At 37.6% G+C, this 26,006-nt stretch overlaps 1 protein-coding gene across 1 annotated transcript in view; it reads left to right on the plus strand.

The window, feature by feature from the left end:
- SLC17A6 (solute carrier family 17 member 6) overlaps window positions 1–16,807 on the plus strand; it is a 53,938-nt gene extending 37,131 nt beyond the window's left edge. The window contains exons 7-12 of the mRNA XM_063437358.1: window positions 10,938–11,080; window positions 11,579–11,728; window positions 11,836–11,968; window positions 12,711–12,821; window positions 13,564–13,691; window positions 15,241–16,807. Coding sequence (XP_063293428.1) covers window positions 10,938–11,080; window positions 11,579–11,728; window positions 11,836–11,968; window positions 12,711–12,821; window positions 13,564–13,691; window positions 15,241–15,573 — 998 coding nt within the window. The 3' untranslated portion in view covers window positions 15,574–16,807. The remainder of the gene's footprint in view (window positions 1–10,937; window positions 11,081–11,578; window positions 11,729–11,835; window positions 11,969–12,710; window positions 12,822–13,563; window positions 13,692–15,240) is intronic.
- Window positions 16,808–26,006: the final 9,199 nt, after the last annotated feature.

Raw genomic sequence — 26,006 nt, forward strand, 5'->3', positions numbered from 1 at the left:
CCTTCCTTTTTAGACAGTTGCACCAGGTAATTGGTTTAGTACAGTGCTTCACATCACTCATCTGATCAGAATTTATTTTCTGCTGTAACCTGTAATATCTTATGTGTGTTATTTTCAGTTGGCAATTGGGTTGAGAAAAACAACCAAAAACTAAACACAGGGCTGCTTTTTGCACAATAATCAAAGAGTGCATTTTAACTAAAAAGATGACAGTGTAATCACTCAATAATTGATAGCGTCTGCTACATTTCCATGGAAATACTTAGATTTATTGACCCTTATATCAGCAATAGTATGGAGAGGTATTCATATTGGGAGATCCTTTTTTTAGAATGTATACTTATCCAAACTAAAAAAAGAAAGATATTTATCAAATTATTCCATTAGTAAGGGGGTGTCTTAAAAAGAGTTATGGATCAAAATTCTACAAGTTGAGCAATCACTATGGAAACCCATAGAATGTTTCTGTTCACTGAACTACTTTTAGAACTCTAGACCAACATTGTTATTGATATATAATTCCATAAGTACTGCAGCTTAATTTAACATTGATGAGGACCTGAAAGATAATTAATGACTAGATTAGATGCTAATCAAAATTCCCTATACATTAAAAATACATAAACGATTGATCCCCCAGTATCATTGGGTCACAGAGCAGCTGCCAGTATTTCACTAAATTTACCGCAGTTTGAAATTAAGGTATACGTAATTATTTAACAAAGCAATGTAATAGTATCCTCTTTTATTTTTCTAAACATCCATGTTAATTCACTCGCACCCAATGCTGTACTAATTAGCTTCTCAGCAATGTTATATAAAAAATGCAATTTACTAATTGATGTAACTTTGCTGTTCCGCTAATTTGTAAAATGATTCTACCAAGCTCCCATTAGGTAACTACTGAAACTGCAACACCATTTACTATTTAGCAAGTGGTGTCACAGTTTAACAGGCTGAAAAAAAACGTCAACATTCTTTATGGCATAAATGCTACATCTAGTGAGACAACACATATGGTCTCATTAAATTAGTGAAAATAAATAAACATCTAATGGGTAGCTGAATAAGGAAGAAATCATTATTTTTATCTATAAGAATCAGATATCCCTATCCATAAAATGGGCTGCTTCACAACGAATTAGAGCGACTGGTCAATAAATGGTACATAAAAAATATATAGGTGTGTAAGCGCTCCAATTAGAGAAATTACATAAAAGACTCTTAGGTCTAATGATGAACATAAAAAGGTCCCTGATATTTATAAGAGCTAAGTGCAAAAACACAAGTAGAAGCACAATCCACTAAACTGTATTTGGCAAAATACAAGGTGCCTTTTATTTATAAAATATAAGAAGGTATACGTCTCAGAGTATAATCCTGCAAGAGACAACACAACAATATGTCATGTGTAGAAACATCAATCAAAAAAGCAGGAATATAGTTTGTAAAAACAATAAATAAGTCTAAAACATAAAAGTATTAAATCAACAATCAAAACTCAATATATTGGATAAAAAGCATTTATATCTATATATATCTCCAGTGAGGGGCCCCTTCACTGGAGTAATCACAAATATAAAAAATAGAACAGCTAGAATGTCCGTGATGGTAAACGGAGATAAATGGGCACGTGAAGCAAAAGGGACATGGAGCTCTAAAACCCACCAGGCTAATATGACTGGGCTAAGGGTGCTGCACGGGGGCTCCCAAGTTGGAAAACCTCTGAGAGTAGCCAGGAGCAATTTACCCTGTTCGCCACACCACACGCCAAGCTGAGGGAGCACACCAATGGACCCGCCAAAAATAAAACGTGCGTCAGCCCACCTCAGCCTAAAGTTCTGATAACAGGGAACCGTGAACAGGGTCGAAGAGATTGCACTGGAGTAGGAGTACAGATAGGCAATGAACCCGTGGTCTCTGCGTTTCGTCTTTAGTTCAGAATTTATCAAGACTAATGGGTACAAGTTCAGTATATGTTCCATCACTCAGGAATGTCAATTACGTTAGATCATGACGTCTTGATGAATAAGAATAGCTCTTAAAGGGGTAAACATTAATTAAAAGCCAGAAATTATATCAAGTATACACATTCAGCAAAGAACTAAAATCATTTGTCAAGGATAGACACTGAACCAATCGAAACTAAATAAAATACCAGTAAAGAAATGAGTGGCACCAAAACATGTACATACAGAACAGTATAATGTGTGTTCTCCCCCGAGACACTGAAAATTAAAGTAAAATTAATAATAATAAAAATGTGGAGTGCACCAGACCTTAAAGATCAGGTAGGGGTACAATGAAAATGATATGTTTAAAAAATATATATCTATAGTGATGTCCCGAACTATTCGCCAGCGAATAGTTCCTGGCGAACATAGCATGTTCGCGTTCGCCACCGTGGGCGAACACATGCGATGTTCGATCCGCCCCGGGGACCTACTGTCCTCCCCCCCGGCCCTCACCCTTGCGCGGTGGGTGGGGGCCATAAATCACAATGGGGGGACCTACTGTCCTCCCCCCCACCCCTGCGTGGTGCGTGGGGGCCATAAAAATAATGAGGGGGGGACCTACTGTCCTCCCCCCTGGCCCCCACCCCTGAGCGGTGGGTGGGGGCCATAAATCACAATGGGAGGGACCTACTTTCCCCCCCCAGCCCCCACCCCTGAGCGATGGTGGGGTCCTAAAAAAAACAATAAGGGGGGACCTGCTTTCCCACCCTGGCCCCCACCCCTGAGTGGCGGGTGGGGGCCCTAAATACAAATGGGAGGACCCTAGTCACCCCCTCACCCTCCAAAAAAAATAAGTTTTTTTTTTTTTTTTTTACAGGTTCTTAGTTAAAGGCCCCCCTTATTATTTTTAGGGTGAGGGGGGTAGGTAGGGTGATAATTTGTTTTTGGGGGGAGGGGGTGACTAGGGCCCCCCCATTTGTATTTAGGGCCCCCACCCACCGCTCAGGGGTAGGGGCCAAGGGGTAGGATATTAGGTCCCCCTCCTTATTAGTATTTAGGGCCCCCACCCACCGCTCAGGGGTGGGGGCCAGAGGGGGACAGTAGGTCCCCCTTTTGTTTTTTTTAGGGCCCCCACCCACTGCTCAGGGGTGGGGGCCGGAGGGGGACAGTAGGTCCCCCCTTATTGTTATTTTTAGGGCCCCCACCCACCGCTCAGGGGTGGGGGCTGGGGGGGAGACAGTAGGTCCCCCCCTTATTGTTTTTTTTAGGGCCCCCACTCACCGCTCAGGGGTGGGGACCGGGGGGGGACAGTAGGTCAGATAGCATTACCCACCTGTCAGTAGTGGCAGGTGGGTAATGCTATCGGACTAAAGAGGAACAGATACCAATCAAATAGCTCAGTGATTGATTAGTCAGTCTGTCTCATCGGATATCGGTTGATCACTGCAAAAAATCTTATTGTTTTTTTTTAGGGCCCCCACCTGCCGCACAAGGGGTGGGGGCCGGAGAGGGGGAGGATAGTAGATCACCCCCTCATTATCTTTATGGCCCCCACCCACCGCCCAGGGGTGGTGGCTGGGGGGGAGGACAGTAGGTCCCCCCCCTCATTATCATTATGGCCCCCACCCGCCTCCCAGGGGTGAGGGCCGGAGAGGGGGAGGACAGTAGGTCCCCCCCTCATTATCTTTATGGCCCCCACCCGCCGCCCAGGGGTGGGGGCCAGGGGGAGGACAGTAGGTCCCCGCCCTCATTATCTTTATGGGCCCCACCCGCCGCCCAGTGGTGGGGGCCAGGGGGGGGGAAGGAGAGTAGATCCCCCCCCCCTATCAATCGCTATTATGGCCAGAAAGAGTCCCTGTGGGTTTTAAAATTCGCCTGCCTATTGAAGTCTATGGCGGTTCGCCCGGTTCGCCCGGTACACGAACATTTGCGGAAATTCACGTTCGCAGCCCGCGAACCGAAAATGTTATGTTCGCGACATCACTATATATCTAATGTCTAAAATATAATGCCTGCTCCTCATAGTTCAAGAGTATACTAAAGTCTAGGAACTAAACTAGAATGGAAAGTTTCCCCAGCTATCAGATAGAGGAATCTAAACGTCTGCAGGGCAGGTTCAAGTAGAAGGGTTTATGTAATTTACAGGTTCTAAATCAGGAAAGGTTTTATTGGGTATTTCCCATTAACTGAGATTGAGGAGAATTTTTTTTTTTTACCCAAGAGATGATGTATCTAATGTTTAACGTAAAGTATATACATCCAAGGGATGACAATATGGCCAGCGGAAAACTTATTGAGTATGCCCGTTGAAAATAGTATATTCATCCAAAGGATAACAATATTGCCATATGGAAACCTTTTGAGTATACCAGTTGTTATCAAATAAGCAAAAATAATAAAATTTTATTAGACATTACTAAATAATAAAGGAAAAAATCGATCAGTGCTATACAATAAACCTCAAAAAATTGTGAATTAAAAATCTGGTACAAGATCAGTGCCAGTGTAATTAATGAATGCAAACCAATATAGCCAACAAATAGCTGTCAGTAGTGGCAGGTGGGTAATGCTATCGGACTAAAGAGGAACAGATACCAATCAAATAGCTCAGTGATTGATTAGTCAGTCTGTCTCATCGGATATCGGTTGATCACTGCAAAAAATCTTATGCAGACCGGCCACATTAATGCCTTAGTAAATTATTCTGACATTAAATGCTGGGTCTGTCTAATAACAGTGTGATACTTAATGTATTTAAATATCCTCTATATTCTTTCTAAGATCAGTGGGACCGGCAACTGTCAGCAAATCGCTAAACTGTTGGTTACCCTAAGGACGAAAGAACCGTCACTATTCCGGGGTTAATCGAAAAAATAATAATATTAGTCTGGTAGCTTGATAATCTGTAAGGTAGTCCTGTTCAAAACGGCAGTCTAATATTTAATACGTTGGACATAACCTCCATGTTACTGCCACATATCGATTTGGTAGGTAGATATAAAAATAGATAGTAGCAGGGAAGTGATACACAAAGTGATTGGACTGGTGTCTGAACTGACATACAAAGCGTTAGATAAGTATACCATACATCTGCCAACAGTAAAAACTGATAGTTATACAAATAGTGTGCAGCTAGACGATACAAGGGAAGGGGAGGGGGACAGAGTCTCAGTAGACAAAGATACAAAGTGTCCGTAAGCAATAACACTCTATGTGTTCTGAAGGCTGTTGACAATCTAACAACCCTCGTTGATAATGTGTCCCGTGCCTTCAAGGGCACCTAACCCCAACCACCAGAATATCTATCACTAAAATCAGTAGGTATCGTGAATTGGAAATGAAAGTAAAATGAAAATTATTGGTTGCAAATAGTTAGGTTAAATCGAAGAGCGCGGTCGCCGATCTGTGCGCTACACCATGGATCCAAAAGTGTAGTGCACCCTAATCCTCTGACGCGCGCGCTTCGCTACTCCTAGCTCGTCAGAGAGGAAACGATTGGTGCATTACCTTCTACTGCCTTCCCAAAATTCACAAAAATCTAGAAAAACCACCGGGAAGACCAATAGTGTCGGACAATGGGTCAATTACAGAGAGAGGCAGCAAATTTCTTGAAAAGCTATTACATCCACTAGTGGTGAACCTAAAGTCCTACCTCCAGGACACAAAACAGACACTGATACTTGTGGAAAATTTGGAGGTTCCCCCATATTGCCTATTAGGCAGTCTGGATGTTGTAGCCCTTTATAACAACATCCCACATACTATAGGCATACAAGCTACCTCTTACTTTCTAAATAAATCATTGGAGTTCACACCTGCACAGAGCAACTTTATCATCAAACTATTGGAGTATATTCTTACTCATAATTTTTTTGTATTTAACGGCCGATACTACCTACAACTGAAGGGCACAGCTATGGGCACGGCTTGTGCCCCGAGCTATGCAAACCTATATTTAGGCTGGTGGGAAGAGACCATTCTACCAGCTGTCACCAAGGACCAGTATGACACGTGTATCTATAGTTGGCATAGATACATTGATGACATACTGGTCTTCTGGTTAGGATCAGTCCAACAATTCCAAGATTTGGTGACTATACTCAATACCAATAACATTGGTCTTAAACTCACTCATGTCATAGACTCTGAGCATTTTGTTTTTTTGGATTTAGATATCCAGATCCTAGAGGATGGTAAAATTGAAACTATACTTTTCAGAAAAGATACAGCGACCAATAGTCTATTAAATTGGACAAGTAATCACCCAACAAAACTGAAATCCGGAATACCATTCGTGTATTATCTCCGTGCGAGACGCAATTGCTCTAACAAACTAACCTTTCAGCTGGAGGCCAATAAACTAAGGTCAATGTTCAAACAGAAGGGTTACCCCAATAGGGTTCTCAAACGAGCCTACCAACGGGCCCTACTAACCAACAGAAGCGATAGCCTCAGAAACATTAGACCGAAGACAGAAACAAAAACAACCCGATGTATTGGCACGTATGACCTTTATTGGGACGAAGTACGAAAAATAATCTCCCATAACTGGCCCATCCTCCAACATGACATTGATTTGAGTGACAGCATTGAAAAATTTCCACAGATGACTGCCCGCAGAGCAAGAAATTTGAAAGATATTCTTGTCCACAGTCATATGGAACCTATAAAGCCATCTCAATCTACATGGCTAAAACAAACCACTGGAGTTTTTCGCTGCGGGCACTGCAAAGCATGCCAGTTTATAAAACCGACAAAAATTATTACGAGTTCTAAAACAAAAAACGAATATACGGTAAAGGAGTTCATCAACTGCAGCTCCACACGGGTGATATACATAATCACCTGCTGCTGCGGTATACAATACGTAGGGAAGACCTACCAGCAATTTAAACGGAGGATACTTCAACATATCTGCTCTATTACCAATCTGAACACCTCAACCCCAGTAGCCAATCATGTGCGAAACTATCACGAAGCAGACCCTACCAAACTAACTTTCCAAGCTCTGGAAAAACTTACACTAAACACTGGGAAGGGGAATTTCAATAAAATACTACTCATGAAAGAGTCCAAATGGATATACACTCTAAAGACACTGTCACCAGACGGTCTGAATGAAGAATTCAATTTTACCCCTTTCATACATTCATAATCAGTAATAGGTGCAGTGTCTCAGATACCTGCAGAATATGTGTACTCATATCCATGGTCATCATGGATCATTTTGGGTGTTTATATCTCTTCCTTTCCTTTTCAATGGCAGATGAATCTGTCCCCTCAATTGAACTTACTACTGTCCTTTTTTAAGATCTCCACTCAGACTATTGTAGTGCAGAATCCAGTAAATTTGCTACTCAAAATTTATACACTCTAAACTATCTCGGACAAATATGTAAGATCAGTGGGACCTTTAGTATCTTCCTCAAATCATTAGTAGGATTCCAATACTATACCACCATCTGACCTTGGGTACCACTCATTATACAGTATGTTGTTATAATGCTACTTTTTATTAAGTAACTAATATATAACGTGCGATTCTATCTAACCCATTGATTGCTTATGGCAACTATCCCATTCTACTATGGTTTAGTGCTCAATCTTGAGGTACCCCCTTTATGAAACAAACCTTCTGTCTTCCTTCTTTAACAAGGACCTTTGAAACAAGAATGTAGCATCCATCCCAACAGATTGCATTTCTACCCTAAATATATCTGTTTGGACCCTTCGTTTTTAGTCTAAACACATGCAATATTCTATATGCCGCCATGAATAACATTGGTGCAGCTATTTAGCTCTTTCTCCCAATTAATATTGGGACTCAAACCCGGTCATGAATGGTTAACAAATCTGTGGAACGGTCTTTTTCGGTTTCCGTCCATAGTCTCCGTCACGTCACACTTGACTAACCAATCAGGAACTGCCATGACCGGACCAATCAAGTGTCTTCGGTATATTTTTAAACTCGGTGCTAATGCACCAATCGTTTCCTCTCTGACGAGCTAGGAGTAGCGAAACGCGCGCGTCAGAGGATTAGGGTGCACTACACTTTTGGATCCATTGTGTAGCGCGCAGATCGGCGACCGCGCTCTTCGATTTAACCTAACTATTTGCAACCAATAATTTTCATTTTACTTTCATTTCCAATTCACGATACCTACTGATTTTAGTGATAGATATTCTGGTGGTTGGGGTTAGGTGCCCTTGAAGGCACGGGACACATTATCAACGAGGGTTGTTAGATTGTCAACAGCCTTCAGAACACATAGAGTGTTATTGCTTACGGACACTTTGTATCTTTGTCTACTGAGACTCTGTCCCCCTCCCCTTCCCTTGTATCGTCTAGCTGCACACTATTTGTATAACTATCAGTTTTTACTGTTGGCAGATGTATGGTATACTTATCTAACGCTTTGTATGTCAGTTCAGACGCCAGTCCAATCACTTTGTGTATCACTTCCTTGCTACTATCTATTTTTATATCTACCTACCAAATCGATATGTGGCAGTAACATGGAGGTTATGTCCAACTTATTAAATATTAGACTGCCGTTTTGAACAGGACTACCTTACAGATTATCAAGCTACCAGACTAATATTATTATTTTTTCGATTAACCCCGGAATAGTGACGGTTCTTTCGTCCTTGGGGTAACCAACAGTTTAGCGATTTGCTGACAGTTGCCGGTCACACTGATCTTAGAAAGAATATAGAGGATATTTAAATACATTAAGTATCACACTGTTATTAGACAGACCCAGCATTTAATGTCAGAATAATTTACTAAGGCATTAATGTGGCCGGTCTGCATAAGACTTTTTGCAGTGATCAACCGATATCCGATGAGACAGACTGACTAATCAATCACTGAGCTATTTGATTGGTATCTGTTCCTCTTTAGTCCGATAGCATTACCCACCTGCCACTACTGACAGCTATTTGTTGGCTATATTGGTTTGCATTCATTAATTACACTGGCACTGATCTTGTACCAGATTTTTAATTCACAATTTTTTGAGGTTTATTGTATGGCACTGATCGATTTTTTCCTTTATTATTTAGTAATGTCTAATAAAACTTTATTTTTTTGCTTATTTGATAACAACTGGTATACTCAATAAGTTTCCCGTTGGCCATATTGTTATCCTTTGGATGAATATACTATTTTCAACGGGCATACTCAATAAGTTTTCCGCTGGCCATATTGTCATCCCTTGGATGTATATACTTTACGTTAAACATTAGATACATCATCTCTTGTTCTTTCTATATCTATTTGGGGTTACCCCCCACCCTTGTGTGTATCTAATGTGGCTCTACTAGTCCGCTTCTTTTCTCTTTTTTTTTTACCAGTTTGATCTAAATTTCCAACTTTTGCTTGTTTCATCTATGATCCTTATCACTTAATATATACAGTGTTCTTCACTACTATTTGCACCCTTGGTAAATATGAGCAATATGAGCAAAGAAGGCTGTGAAAAAAATCTATGTAATCTTTAACCTTTTGATCTTGGTCAACAAATACACAAAAAACTCTGCTCCTACAGATATCAAACAATTGCAAACACAACACAGGTTTAGAAAAAAAAAATCTTTGTTAAATATATATGTGGCACACTTATTGGCACCCCTATTAATTCATTTGAGAAAAAAATATTTGAAGTATACTGCCATTGATATTCTACATTTTTAGTACACCTGGATGACAAGGAATAGGAAATTGTTCAACCACGACTTCCTGTTTCACAAGGGTATAAATATCAATTATTCATCACAATGATGTGCGGCAAAAGATTGCTGAGCTTCAAAAATAGGAGGTGGCTGTATGAAAATAGCAGCATGGTAATAATTAAGAAGTTCCAGTCAACTGGAAATTTTATGAATCAACATGGAAGAGTTTGTGTTGTCTTAATGCACTGTGAAGAGGATGGCTTGAGTGGCCAAAAAAACTCCAAGGAAAATTGCAGAAGTTAGTTGCGTCTTGGGGTCAGAAAGTATTCAAAACTACAATCCGACATAACGTACATCACCACAAGTTTTTGAAAGGGTTTTAAGAAAAAAGCCTCCACTCTCATTCAAAATACTCTCATTGACATCACAAGTGGAACTTCAAATGGGATTGGGTTCTATGGTCAGATGAAACCAAAATAGAGCATTTTGGTGCACACAGAAAGGTAGCCATATGGAAAAGTGCCTTATGCCGATGTTAAATAGAGTGGTGGCTCTTTGATGTTTTAAGGCTGTTTTTCTGACAGAGGATTTCAAAAAAAATTTAGGATACATGGCATCATGTACTCTATTAAATATCAACAGATATTAAATGAACACCTGACTGCCTCTACCTGAAAGCTTAAAATGGACCGTAGTTGGATCCAGCAAGACAATCTAAAGCATACCTCAAAATCAACGAAGGAATATTTTATTGCTCACAAAATTAAGTTCTTGCCTTGGCCTTTTCAGTCCCTCACCTTAAACCACATAGAAAATCTTCGGGGTGCACTGAAGAGGAGAGTCTACCAGTGTCGACTTCAAATTTAAATCCTGAAGGATCAGGAGAGATTATGTGTGGAGGAATGCTCTCAGATCCCTTGCTATGTATTTTCAAACCTCATCAGGCATTATAGGAGAAGATTCAGAGCTGTTATCTTGGCAAAGGGAGGGTTTACAAAGTATTGACTAAATGGGTGCCAGTAATTGTGTCACACATATATTTAATATGTATATATATTATAAACCTTTGTTGTGTTTGTAATTGTTTGATATCCATGAGAGCAGCGTATTGTTGTGTATTTTTTTGAACAAAAGATCAAAAGGTTAAACAATATAGACAATTTTCCACAGCCTTCTTTGCTCATACTTGCCAAGGTATTATTGGAGGGCATTGTATGAAGGGGGGGAATTTGTATATTAATACTAATACTAAAACCAATATAGAGATCTGCTGATCAGTTGTGAGACTCTCTTCACATTTTTATGTAGGTAGTTTTGGTCTGGTTTGGTACATGTTTTGGATTCTGGTATCCTATGAAAGTCCAGCAAAGCATCCGACCATAACTGATGAAGAACGTATCTATATCGAGGAAAGCATCGGAGAAAGTGCTAATCTTATGGGTCCTTTAGAGGTAGGAGATTATTTGGTCTTGTGTATATTTCATATGATCGGCCTCCGATCTTTCAGACAGATAAGGGAAAAGCCTAAATCCTGTGGTGTCTTCCAGACTGGATTTGGGAATCATTTCCCTAGAACTCAAGTGTGTTTACTTACTTGTAAAAGTTCCCATTCTAAGATAATACATATTTTGGTAATAAGTTTTACATTTGTTTCTTTAAAATATATTGCACATTGCCTTTGGCATGAAACACTTATTTATTACTAAATGTAATATTGGATTTATTTTATATTGACCTATCAACCTGGGCCAAATAATTGTAACCTGTACTCGTCAGACACAGGAAGAGTCACTCATGGTTAAAAAGTGGATTAAACATTTGTGCTATTTTCATGAAACTATTGAGTAAAGGATATAATTATCTCCATGTTTAATCATGCTTCTAGGACATGCTAGATCACTCTGTAAATGTTTAAACCCATGAATCATCTCTCCTTCTCAATGTTTCAGAAATTCAAGACTCCTTGGAAAAAATTCTTTACCTCGATGCCTGTCTATGCAATTATTGTGGCAAACTTTTGCAGAAGTTGGACATTTTATCTGCTGCTAATTAGCCAGCCAGCATACTTTAAAGAAGTCTTTGGATTTGAAATCGGCAAGGTAATTACATTATTGCAATTGTTTCATATTTTATTATAGACATGTCTAATGCATGTTCCTGGTACTTTTATTTATTATTAGCCCAAAATCTGTGTGCATTGTGTTAGGTGGGATTGCTGTCTGCTGTTCCACACTTGGTCATGACAATTATTGTGCCTATTGGAGGACAAATTGCTGATTTTCTGCGAAGTAAGCAGATTCTATCGACAACGACTGTGAGGAAAATTATGAATTGTGGAGGTGAGATTACTAGATGACAATATTAATGAATCCATTCCTTTTTCATCTAAATAGCTCACGAGACACCCTTAATACATTACAGAAACCACGCACTTTTAATCTAATCTAACATCGAACAACAAGCCCTTTTATATCTTAACATGTCTAGTATATCACCCAAATATCCCCATTAAATCAAACCAAATCACCCGATACCCTTAACAACCCCCTTTAAATTTAAACACAAAACCTAAAATGTCATCCAACCACCTCATTAAATCAAACCAGATCATCTGCATTATCTAATCACATCAACCAATCACAGCCATTGGTTTAATATTTTTATTTTAAGAATAATATGAAAAATACGATATTCCCGGTAAATTAGCTTGAAAGTAAAAAAAAAAATGGGAACGTCTACTAGACATGACTATTGAATGTATTTACTAAGCACTGAAATAGTAGTGAATTAAAAATAAAATTGCTAAATGTAAGCAAAAGGTGCTGATTTATATATGTTAGGCTGCGTTTTGCAATTCGGGTTTTAATTTGCTACATTTTACTGTTTAGTGAATGTACCCCATCGTGTTTGATTTTTTTTTTCTGAATTATTAATTTTAATATGCATAAAAAGAGACAGCCTTTAAACATCTGAAAACTGTGTTAATCTTAATATTTTAAAAGCAAAATCTACAAAATGAGAAGCCTTCTAGATTGGTAAATATGTCACATATTCAAATGCACTTTTTCTATCGCATTCTAGGATTTGGTATGGAAGCAACTCTTCTGTTGGTGGTTGGATATTCTCATAGTAAAGGAGTGGCTATATCATTCCTTATCTTAGCCGTTGGATTCAGTGGATTTGCTATATCTGGTAATTTTTTTTTTTAGTCATTTGTACTTGAAATATTTCTTCATTCTCTGCAAACTACGGTCTCAATTCAGTATTGTTGTAAAATCTTTCCAAATAACGTATTATTTTTATGTAAGCTTCGAAACTCATTTTTTCAAAATATTAAAATATCACAAATATATCATATATAAAAAGTTATATAAAGATATTAAGAATATCCGAATGTTAAAACATTCTAATATTTTTCATTATATTGAATCATTTTAAAAGTTTATCCAAAAATCTTATCAAACAATATTAGGTTGGGGACAATGTTAAATTGAGGCCGATGATATTTAACAGCGTTCGGTATGTTTTAACCGTTTACCTTATCCCTATTTTCAAAAACATTGAATTGCGGAATATATGTTTAGATTTTTTTTCTCAAACATGGATCTTTTATGATGAACATGTTCTTAATCGCTGTGCAGTATATTAAACTGATTTAAAGAAAAATGACGGAAAGAAAAGAGAATTCATTCGTTATTTTGGTGATGTTCCAGAGACAAAATGAAAATATTTTCAGCATGTCAAATATTAATAATTTCTATAGACAGAATAATTAAATATTTTGACACTTACTCTAGCCTACACTAATCCCATACAGAAAGTATATGCACAAAAGCCTTTTAAAATGTATTTTAAATCTTACTTCCCTCCACCCTTGCTGCGCGAAATATCTCTCTTCCACTGCTCTCAAAGATTGTTTCTGTTTTGTCCCCAGGATTCAATGTGAATCATCTAGACATCGCTCCTCGTTATGCCAGCATATTGATGGGAATATCGAATGGCGTTGGCACATTATCTGGGATGGTTTGCCCTCTAATTGTTGGCGCAATGACAAAGAACAAAGTATATCATTTTTATATATTTAGTGGGTTGTAGTGGACTGAAGAATAACTTGTCCAGTTTACTGGTCTATTAAACAAATAGTAAATATAACACACATCAGCCTCGATTTAAAAAGCTTTCCAAACAATTCAATATTGTCAAAAAATTTGGAAAATTATTTATCCACAGACGTCGCCATTAAAGTTTACGGTAATATTTGTAGAAAAATCTTTTGGAAACTTTTTCTAGCATTACTGAATAATTTGGAAAGCTTCTTAAATAGAGGCCATAATGTGAACTTTGGGTACAAAATTCTTTATTATCTGAAGGAAAAAAAAAATGACTGCTTTATTGTCCCGGACAACCGTAACGTGATGCGCCAAATGCTCTAACCATTACAGCTTATAGTATTACAGCATATTATACAGTTAATTGCACAGCTTATTGTACTGCTTAATCTATCGCTTATTGTACAGCCTATTATATGCCTTATTGTACAGAATATTACATGGTTTATTCTATGACCTATATGGTTTATTGTATGGCTTATTACATGGCATATTGCACAGCATATTAAATCGCTTATTATATGGCATGTTATATGACTTTATTGTTTGGCCTGTTGTATGGCATAATGTACAGCACTTTATATGGCTTATTGTATGACTTATAGCAAGACTTATTGTTTGCCTGTATTGTACAAAATACTAGGTTATTGCATGGCTTAGGGAAAGAAGTTTCACTTTCTCGTTGGACCTCTAAGATATCTTAATGACTGATCAGGATACAGTGCCATGAATTACTATTAAAGGAATACTCCTAACCCCATAACAACCCAATCTTGTTTAAAGGGACACTATAGTCACCAAAACAACTTTAGCTTAATGAAGCAGTTTTGGTGTATGTGTCATGCCTCTAACGTTTCCCTGGTCAATTCACTGCCACTTAGGAGTTAAATCAGTTTTGTTTCTGTTTATGCAGCCCTAGCCACACCTCCCTTATCTGTGACTGATACAGCCTGCATGTAAACAAAATGGCCAGATGTAACTTTCTCTAAAATAGTTTATCTCCTGCTCAGTAAATTGAGCTTTAATTACATACAGGAGGCTCCTGCAGGGTCTAGCAAGCAATTAACAGAGCAGGAGATAATAAATTCTAAATGAAACAGAATTTGCAATAAAGGAAGTGTAAACATTAGATGATTCTTTTCAGGAAGTGTTTAGGAAGGCTGTGTAAGTCACATGCAGGGAAGTGTGCCTAGGGCTGCATTAAAAAAGTGATTAAACTCCTAAATGGCAGAGAATTAAGCAGTGAGAGTGCAGTGGCATGATCTATACACCAAAACTGCTTCATTAAGCTAAAATTGTTTTAGTGTCTATAGTGTCCTTTTAAGTTGTGATTGGGGGCTGGAGTTGTTTTTCTCTTTCTCTTAACGGCTGCCCAGTGATAGACTGAGAGGCTCAGCTGATGCTTTCAGCCTCTCACTGCTTAAACCTTCCTCATACTGCATTTTGTTCTCATAATGTTGCACCATCTGTGAAGTAACTGTCTAAAAATGTTCCCTCCACAGTCACGTGAAGAATGGCAGTATGTCTTCCTGATTGCGGCACTTGTTCATTACGGTGGAGTTATATTCTATGGAATATTTGCTTCTGGTGAGAAACAACCGTGGGCAGACCCTGAACAAACCAGTGAGGAGAAATGTGGCTTTATCAATGAGGATGAACTTGCTGAAGAAAGTGGAGACATTTCTCAAAACTACATAAATTATGGCACCACAAAGTCGTATGGAGCCACAACGCAGGTTAACAGTGGCTGGCCAAATGGCTGGGATAAAAGAGAAGAGTTTGTGCAGGAAAATCAGGATTCGTACCATTGTGCAGATGAAGGAAAGGATTCTTAACATTACTCCACATAACTAGATATTTTTGTAGTGTCTGTGATGAATTTCATTGTGATTGTTTGCACATATGTGGTGACACGTGTTTCACATATCTTCAACGCAGATCTTGCCTTGAAGGAAAGCCCCATATGTATGAGTTGTGAGATTCCATTCATGGATTCCATTGGGTCATCTTCATTCTAAAACAATGAACATTAAAGTTTACAAACCATCACAATGGAGGATGCTCCTCTGTGAAAGCACAATTACCGATAGTAAGTCATGCATGGGATAGTCTTAAAGGATTTATTTTGTAGGAAAGATACTGAATGATATGTGACATGTAAAGAGAAGAAATGTCAACATTGTTCTTAGATTATTGAAGGGATATTATAACAAAATATTTATAGGTCGAAATGGTTCTAGATGTATTACCGAAAACGTTTACCGTAAGAACCGTAAATAAAGTACCATGAGTTTAACTCAATAGCACACATGGACAAAGACATTCCAAATCTACAAACTGCTGTGCAGATACATTCAATGTTGAGCTGTGGATTTCGGGAATGGTATGTGGATATCAGTACTGGTCTGTGGATCATGATAGTGATCTGTAGTGCCCTGTCGAGATCAGTAGTTATCTGTGGACATCAGTAGTGACCTGAGGAGATCAATAGCAATCTGTGGACACCAGTAGTGCCCTGAGGACATCAGTAGTTATCTGTGGACATCAGTAGTGACCTGAGTAGATCAATAGCAATATGTGGTCATCAGTAGTGACCTGAGGAGATCAGTAGTTATCTGTGGACATCGGTAGTGACTTGAGGAAATCAATAGTGATCGGTGGACATTGGTAGTGGCCTGTGTAGTGCAGTAATGATCTGTGAACATCTGTAATGGCCTGTGGACATCTGAAGTGCTACTTAAGTGATCTGTGAAGATTGGGCTTTTGCCCCATGGAACTAGAAATTGTATTAACTATCAAAAAGAATCTAACATTTCATGCCAAGCACCAAACTCAATCTGCCAAATCTACAATATGCATTGCAAAAGTGTTCCCATCAGTGGAGTGGATCAGGGACATTTTGTAGATAGTCTCGTATGGAATATTTTTAGTAACACACTGCAAATAAGAATTTATAGAAAACTAGCTGTATGAGCATAATCTCATAAATACATTCTCATTAGATATTTAAAGAATAGTTTAAAATAAGATAAATCTAACAAATATCTATTTATAGTACATGTACAGGAAGGACACAAAATACCTAGAAATTGATTTTTTTTTTCAAAGAGTAATTATTTAATGTCATAATACATATTATTTCCTTCTTAGCCTATTTATAGATAAATTGAGAATGTTATACTCTAAACTAAATCTAACATGTTATCACTGAAGTAGAAACAAACACAATAATCACTGTTTGCCATATAATTTGCCTTTCCTTCAACAGAAACCTTTTCTATATGATGATTATTTGATTCCATTTATTTGCCTTTACATTTTCATATAATGGTGGCATTAGGCTTCTGTCTGTACAACTCAACATTATGAAGAGCCAATCAAATCATATTGATATTCATATAAGCTAATGACCACCAACCTTCGAACAGTACCAAAATGTCTATGCCTTTCTCCTGTGATTTGTATTATGTTCACTGTCAATGAGGAGAAAGTGTGTTTTAGATAGATACACATGGCGTTACATTAAAAAAAAGTGCATTTTAGCTGGTTGTAGAATTATATGTGCTATATGTTCCCGAGTTGGAAGTAATGAAACACAGACAAAAATCTGTATTATATTTTCAATAAGGATTCACATAACAAGAACTGGTTAAATTAAAAGAACACTCCTGGCACCATAACAACTTCATTGGAATGAACTAATAACCATTGGTTTAACCCTAAAGTCTGGCGCTGTTCATCTCTGCCCCCTCCCCCACATTCGTTTAAGTCTGATGCTTGAAATAGAAAGCCTCATACCGGGTGCTGCTGATTGGCTTAAGAAACATGGTATTTTGTGAATGTGGAGATACTGCTAGGCTGAGAGCATCAGCTGATGGTCTCAGCCTGTCATCGGCACCCAGTCCGAGTCTTCTTGTTTCGATGGATGTGTAAGTTGTAGAGCTGACAGATACTGGACAGAAGACTTTAGGGTTAAACTTTTTGTTAGTAGTTTAACCCGTAAGGTAACCTGGCATCTAGGACTTCCTGGCACCATAGCAACTTAATTACGATCAAGTTGTTAACGTGCTAGAATGGTCCTATAATATCTTTAAATAATTAGTAGAATTTGGATTGGCTGAAAGTCAAAGGTGCTTTAATATTCCTAGGGTGATGGTTTGGGCTGGATGTGAGTTATAATGGAACATATAGTTAAAGCATGAAATCTGAATATTAGAATATTGCAGAATTAGTTATTCACTAACCTCTTTTCTGAATTACATCTAATGGCAAAATGGGTAAAAGAGCTGATTTGTTCAAATTCTCTAGGTCAGCTGTAGACACACTTTTGGTATTTCAGCCCAAATGTTCCCATTTTAATCTAATTCCCTAAAATACACATTTCTGGAATAACATTGTTAATATTTATTTTAAAAAATGTCAAAAGTATTTTTTTTATTATGGCGCTTAAGAATTATAAGTAGGACTTACTCTAAGAGTGTACAATATACATAGATAGTTAGCACTTAACTATTTGTGATATATCTGAAAAGAATGCACAAGCCATCAGAAATATCACAGTGTATTGGTAGAAAGATGAAAGACTTTGCATTCAATAAAATGTTCTAACTGACAAGCAATAAGTACACAGAAAGTCAACTGAATTGGTTACAGGCATCAACTGAAATGGAATTAATTTGGGGCTTTAAACTTTAAATAAAAGGTAAAAAAAAAAGCTCTTCTTTTGAGTAAGAGTAAACTTTTCACAAACCATTCCCCTCCAGACATCCGATTCTTCTATATGTGTGTTAGTGACTTTCTGCCCATTGTATCGTGATAGTGCACAGAGGCCCAATTATTGCAATATCAATCTCAAGAAAAACAAAAGCAAAAAAAAAATACAAGACTGGCCTAAAAATTAAAATAAAAATGAAAAACATAATTTTTTGCTTTGTGCTTCAAAGTGATGTGAAATACTGTGTTTTAAGAAAAGGTGTGGACAGTGTCCCTTTTTTGTCAGTGAAAAAAAAAAGTGTTAATAAAATGCTATATTTATCTTTTTGTAAAAAAAATAAAAAAATAAAATACAAATATACTACACTATATTGTGTCTTTTTTTTCTTCCCGTTATTCTTATATTGTGTGAATGATCATGTTGGTAAATTAGATAGTTCCATAGTTAGTATTTAAACTGCACCATTTCTGGTAGTCTGTTTGGATCTTTCAATTCGGACTTACCTCCTTATGAGATCAATACAATGAGTACTTTTAGTTGGGTAATAATATTCATCAGGATGTTACAGGAGGCTCTTAAAACTAATGAAAGCCACATTCTTCTTATTATTATTGTTGATTTTGTAGTGCTTTACAATTTTACTGTGGGGATGTAACAAACTATTACAAATGTTAGCATGAAATAAGCGGTTATTGGTGGACTCTGCTCAAACGAGCTTACAGTCTAGATAGGGGAGGTGTTAAAACAAAGGAACAGCATAGCGGATGAGATGAAAAAGTAATGTTGGACGTTAAGAGAATTAAGTGGATGAAGGAACTACAAGAGAAGGGAAAAACTGGTTTAAAAAAGAAGAATGTGGCTTTCATTAGTTTTAAGAGCATCCTGGAACATCCTGATGAATATTATTACCCAACTCAATGTACTCATTGTATTGATCTCATAAGGATGTAAGTCTGAATTGAAAGATCCAAACAGACTACCAGAAATGGTGCAGTTTAAATACTAACTATGGAACTATCTCATTTACCAACATGATCATTCACACAATATAAGAATAAAAGAATAAGAAATTGAAATGAGGGTATCCGTGTTACAGTTAATGAGTGTGGTTTATTGCTGAACAGAATCGGCACCATATATTACTCTATTAGACTACCACACTGAGAAGGGAGCGTTCACGTCCTGAAGAGTGTATTTTGTGAGGTTTTTCTCATTATTTAAAATAACTCGTTTTTTTTTTCTCTAATCGGTCAGATGTTTTCGTCAGTATCTCTCGTTCCTAGAAACGGATTGGTTAATTGAAGATCCTTATGAGATCAATACAATGAGTACATTGAGTTGGGTAATAATATTCATCAGGATGTTACAGGATGCTCTTAAAACTAATGAAAGCCACATTCTTCTTATTATTATTGTTGATTTTGTAGTGCTTTACAATTTTACTGTGGGGATGTAACAAACTATTACAAATGTTAGCATGAAATAAGCGGTTATTGGTGGACTCTGCTCAAACGAGCTTACAGTCTAGATAGGGGAGGTGTTAAAACAAAGGAACAGCATAGCGGATGAGATGAAAAAGTAATGTTGGACGTTAAGAGAATTAAGTGGATGAAGGAACTACAAGAGAAGGGAAAAACTGGTTTAAAAAACGACCGTTTCATAGGAAGGCCGTAGACCCTAACAATGGGTTGAAGACTAGGGTAAAATGTGATAGTTTAGATAGTTTAAACATAAATAGACAAAGACATACATGAATATGGTGCATCTTCTCGGATATATTACAGTCTATATCTCAGAAATCTAACTGTGTGCAATTACTAGTGATATGTCAGCCATCGTCGTCGTGTTGTCCCCTGCCTTGAGGACCGCTCAGATCTTCAATTAACCAATCCGTTTCTAGGAACGAGAGATACTGACGAGGTAGGTTGTTCTGCAGGATTTGAATTTCCAATGAGGAATCCTGTAGGTGAGAGCCAGTAGTCTGGGTTCGAACAGTGGACTGGAAAAGGTCACTGGCAGGGGGGTAATCAAACAGACCATGGCTTCTGGTTAATCACAGAGGAGGGGTCATTCCAAAAACAGAATGTGGCACCTGATCATTTACACAGTTGGGATCTTTCCTGCTACATAAAGTAACTCCTGATCATTTACAGAGGAGCGGTTCATCCCTGAAACAGAAATTGGTTAGAGTTAAAGGAAAACTCCGTGCACCATAACCACTACAGCTTGCAGTGCCTAAAACTAGCAATGTAAGTAATCAAACCATTTTAGAATGATATCACTTCTTACCTAGGGGGCTGGGCACAGTTCCCCATCACCAAAACAGCCTCCATGCAAGCTGGACGCTCTCTGCCTAAGCTAAGCACAGCTCTGCATGATTTACCATTGTTGGAGAGCATTTAGCCAATGAGCTAGCCGAGCATTGCAGGGATTAGCTTAAATTATCTGATATAAACTCCTGAGTAAGAGGTTCCAGCTCTCCTCAAGGCTGAGAAGGGATTGGATACAGCCCAGTTAATAAGGCAAACCATTCTAATACAGTTTGACATCTTACAATGAAGGCGCCAGGGCACTTCAGGCACCATCATCGCTGCACTTACTCTTGATCAATCACAGAAGGGGACCACCAATGATGAAGAACTGAAAGAAGAGGATGTATGGTACAGAATACTTGCACACAGTTCTAGATTATATACAGAATGGGAACATTCCTGAATACGATCACAGTTGCCATTTATTTCCATTGCATGATCATTCTTGATGCAGAATGTAGTTCCTTAATATAAATATATATTGAGAGACAGAGAGAGAGAGAGAGAGAGAGAGAGAGAGCAAAGTACTGCTTTTACTGAAATATTTTTATCTACCTTTCTCATTGGTTTCTGTCCATGAACGAAAAGTCAGAATATAAATAAATAATTAAACGCACAAATCAAAACCTACTCTGAAATTTGGAAAAAAGCATTTGCAGACGACCGCACCTGTGACTAATGGATGTTGCCATGGTGATAGAGCAGGTCCTTAATAGGGACTTAATGATTTAACACAGAACATAAATTGAAATGAGGGTATCCGTGTTACAGTTAATGAGTGTGGTTTATTGCTGAACAGAATCGGCACCATATATTACTCTATTAGACTACCACACTGAGAAGGGAGCGTTCACGTCCTGAAGAGTGTATTTTGTGAGGTTTTTCTCATTATTTAAAATAACTCGTTTTTTTTTTCTCTAATCGGTCAGATGTTTTCGTCAGTATCTCTCGTTCCTAGAAACGGATTGGTTAATTGAAGATCTGAGCGGTCCTCAAGGCAGGAGACAACACGACGACGATGGCTGACATATCACTAGTAATTGCACACAGTTAGATTTCTGAGATATAGACTGTAATATATCCGAGAAGATGCACCATATTCATGTATGTCTTTGTCTATTTATGTTTAAACTATCTATTTTTTTTTCTTTGTCAATTAATGTATGTTTATAAACTGAAAATTTTAATAAAGAATATATATATATATATATATACATACATATGAAAAAAAAATAATGATTTAACATAGAACACATGTTTATTTGTGTTTTTTATACATTAAGTCTTCCTGTTAATATTAGGTGCACATAGAGTAAGAAGATATTGCTTTTTCCTCCACCTATAAAACTGACATTTTTAGTTGGAACCCAGTGTGCATGATTGCCCCAACGCATTTTCCGCCCAATCCATGCCCCAACCTCACATACATCAAAGCCACAAGTATACTCTAAATTCCAAACAGGCATGTTAAGGCAAAGCTAAAATAGTGATAGATATCCAGTGATTTATGGGACTAGCACCATCAATAAATGTCACTGCTAGGAAAGGATTTATATGTTAGTGCCGGAGCAGTAAAATCGCAGAATATATTTAGAGTGTCATGGTTACATTGAGCGTTAATACACTACACTTAGCTACACTTGCAGGGGAAACATCAGCAACATTTTATATTCTAATCAATGTAAACAGGGGTATTCACTAACATGAGAATTATCTTGAATTCCATGTTCATTTTACATTTAAGACCAAAATAGCCAAACTGGAAAGTATATCCATGTCATCTATGCATCTAGTTTGGCTACTTTGGCCTTAAATGTAAAATTCACTTTGAATTCCTGATAAGTTTCCCTTTAGAGTATAACCCTGTTAGTGATAGAACACATTGTATGTCATATCCGCAATTATGCAATAACCTCCCAGTCACTTTCAAATCTTCCCCCAGCCTAAAATCTTTTAAGAGATCCCTCTCTATATATCTCAAAACAGAATGCACCTGTCATTGATTGATTATATATGTTTTACCGGTTCTATTTTAAATTAATTATTTTTGCTATTTTAGTGTGCCTTAGTGTAACAATGCAGTGTTTGTGGACCCAGTACATACTTGAAAATGAGAAAAATCTCAATGTATCTTGGTAAAATATTTTATTTATTAGGATCTAAGTAATCCTAATAAAGTGTATTTTACTCCTTTTCCAAATCACCTCTCATCCAGGAAAGACCTGTATCTTTGCCGTTATATCTGATAATTTTTGGTTCATGATGAACAATGAATGATTGGCGGCTGCAACGAGAAATGTCAAGGCTTGGCAGCAGACGCAGGAATAAAGAACTCTGATAGCTACACAGACCGAAGATCAAGGCTGCATTCTGAGAATGAAGTGCCTCTCCCACTAACATAACTTCTTTACAATGTATTGATTATTGCGTGGGCTGGGGAGGGGGCACTCACAATGCCTGTAACATCAGTAGGCGAAATAATTAATATCACTTCGAATATTTATGATTCGACATCAATGATTTCATTAGAGTGCTGTAAAAAAACACATAGTATATGACGTAACAAATGTTGTTGAAGAATAATTATAATTTACTGCGATTCGTTTTATTAAATTAACCACCGCACTGTACAGTTATCAGACTGACAGCGGGAATCGTTTTCTGAGTTCAGGCTATGCACAAGAAAAATATAAATTATTAAAATAGACCTCAACGGTACCTCCATGGGAATACACAGCATAGAGCAACAAGGGGCAATCACCCCTTATGAATAATGCAGTGTCCATGATTTAGACCAGGGATGCCCAAACGGTAGATACCCAGATGTTTTAAAACTACAGCTTCCATGATGCTATTCTAAGGCATGCAAAGCATCATGAGAGTTGTATTTCTAAAACATCTGGGGATCAAGATATAGTCAATGATACACATTTAAAATCTTTTACATCTGATATTCCAGTAGATACAGCTTTCGTTTGGATCTACATAAAGTCTCCTCCTTTTTAATGGAAATTGATGGGTTCTGGCAGCCTAGAAGGACGAGGTAGGAATAAGGATTTGCTCCACACACCGCCGAAGGAATCTCTGGTGGGAAAAGAAGCCTCTCTACATTCGCAGCCAACTCTATTTGAAACAATTACACAGAACCAGAAAGGTAAGTATTAATTTTAGGCCATGATTCATGCAACTATTCACCAAAGTTACAAATAGTCTTTTTCCAGGGGAATTTAACTATTGCCGGGTAAATAAAAAGTCTGATGAGTAATTAATCGCAATAAAGATATTCTATTTTATTCATTGAAATGTTGTTATGTGTGATGAAAAAAAAGGGGAAAAAAATGGAAAAAAAATAAATCACATTCGTCTTTTAACCAGCAAACTAGGAAAATTCCTTAATGAGATTAAAGAAAAGAAAATCTGCTAGGAATGATAAAGTCTTAGTACATATGAATGATAATACACTTTCAGTGCTATCTTCAACCTTGGAAATATGACATCCCAAGTACAGAAGCTCATAAATGAGAAAGCCAGTGGATGGCCAGTTCCATGATACCATATATTATACATACTCATGTGGCCCTGCCCACGTAATGCAAGTTAACACCCCCACTACAGATTCTTAAAGGGTCACTCCAACCTCCATGACCATTTCTGTTTTTTGAAGTGATCATGGTGCAAACAATCTGTATGCTCAATATCTTGGTTCGAAAGACTGCCCATACAGCGAAAACTGTGATTTTGTGACGGGTTTAATTCACACCTCCTGGACACGTGACTTAGCCCAGAGCTCTGTTCCAGGCTGACTAATGTATGTTCTGTGCAAAAACTACATCTGTCGCCAGAACACACTGAACACTGGCAGTGGACGTAATCAGCTACTTGCATTGCAGGCAGCATCTGCACAGGGAAGCCTGTAGGATTGCGCATGCAGCACGCATGCACACAGTCCAAATAATTGGTTCTTTATCCCTTCCATCTCTCACAGCATTTCACGCCTCGTCATGTAATCTTTTATATAGTTTTTTTCTCCTCCGTTTGTCAAGCCCACCAGTCCACTCCACACTCCCTCCTGATATAGTTAGGTGGGATTGCTTTAACAGCAAGATGAGCTGTCATTAAGCTAATCTTGCCACTCTGGAATGTGCACACAGTGCACATGTGCAGTGTAGTGTTCACTGATACTAATAGAGAAGCATTGGATTCAATTTATGTCCAAGGTCCAACAATGACTCTCATTAAAAAAGATGACACAGAGTGAAAAGTGAGGTGTTGAAAGGATAGGGAAGAACGATGCTGATCCTGGACTTGAGGTTAGTTTTAAGCTTGTTTTACAGGTTTTTGGCAAAGAAATACAGGATCGGGGACAAATCGACAAATGCCCAATAGATTATTTTAAATGAAAATACAGAATGTTGGGAAAAGGGTTGGAGCAACCACCCGTAAACACATGTGGAATTTATTCCTTCTTTACATACATTCCATTCATTTTTTTTATATAGAATGGGGTCTTCCATAACCTTTAAAAAATATATATATTAAAAGTTAAAAACAAGAATATTTCATTTTTACATGATGCCATGTGTGGATGGAACTCTTCAATCCTCATAGTCTGCCAGTGGAAATATGTCAGATATAAAACATAAAACTGTGGTGAGACAGTTAAAAATACACACAAAAGAAAAAAATATACCCAAAGTACAAAAAATATACAATGTAGATTTTTTTCTGGTATCAACTCGTTTTGCTATAAGTGATGTCATTTTACCGACAAGTTCAATAAACATTTTATAAACATTTTATTTTTTTTGTCCCTACTCACAATAACGTGTATTTTTGATACGTTCCTCTTGGATGGTGATCATTTGTAGAATCTGTAGTAAAGGGAGGTTTTCCAGCCTCTCCAGTCTGACAGACACCGAGATGTTTTTTGAAAGAACTGGTGAAAAATGGCACCTTGAAGGATAAACAGATAATTTGTGAATGATGTGCAGAACTTAGCACTTTCTGGGTAAACGTATTACAAGCCAAGGATCAATGGGAACCTGAATAGCTCCAAATAGGACAATTGGTGGATAAGTGGAATAAATAATAACTAGATTGTTGCCATCTTTATGCCTTTTTATGCCATGATTGGAGATCTTTGACTGATTCTAACTGGCTGTGTGAGTACAATGTAAATAGACTTAATGGTCGAAAATTACAGTCAATTAGAGCTTCGCTGAGTTAACCCTTTCTCCACTAG

The sequence above is a fragment of the Pelobates fuscus genome, chromosome 12, assembly GCF_036172605.1.
Source record: "Pelobates fuscus isolate aPelFus1 chromosome 12, aPelFus1.pri, whole genome shotgun sequence".
In the NCBI taxonomy this organism is placed as follows: domain Eukaryota; kingdom Metazoa; phylum Chordata; class Amphibia; order Anura; family Pelobatidae; genus Pelobates; species Pelobates fuscus.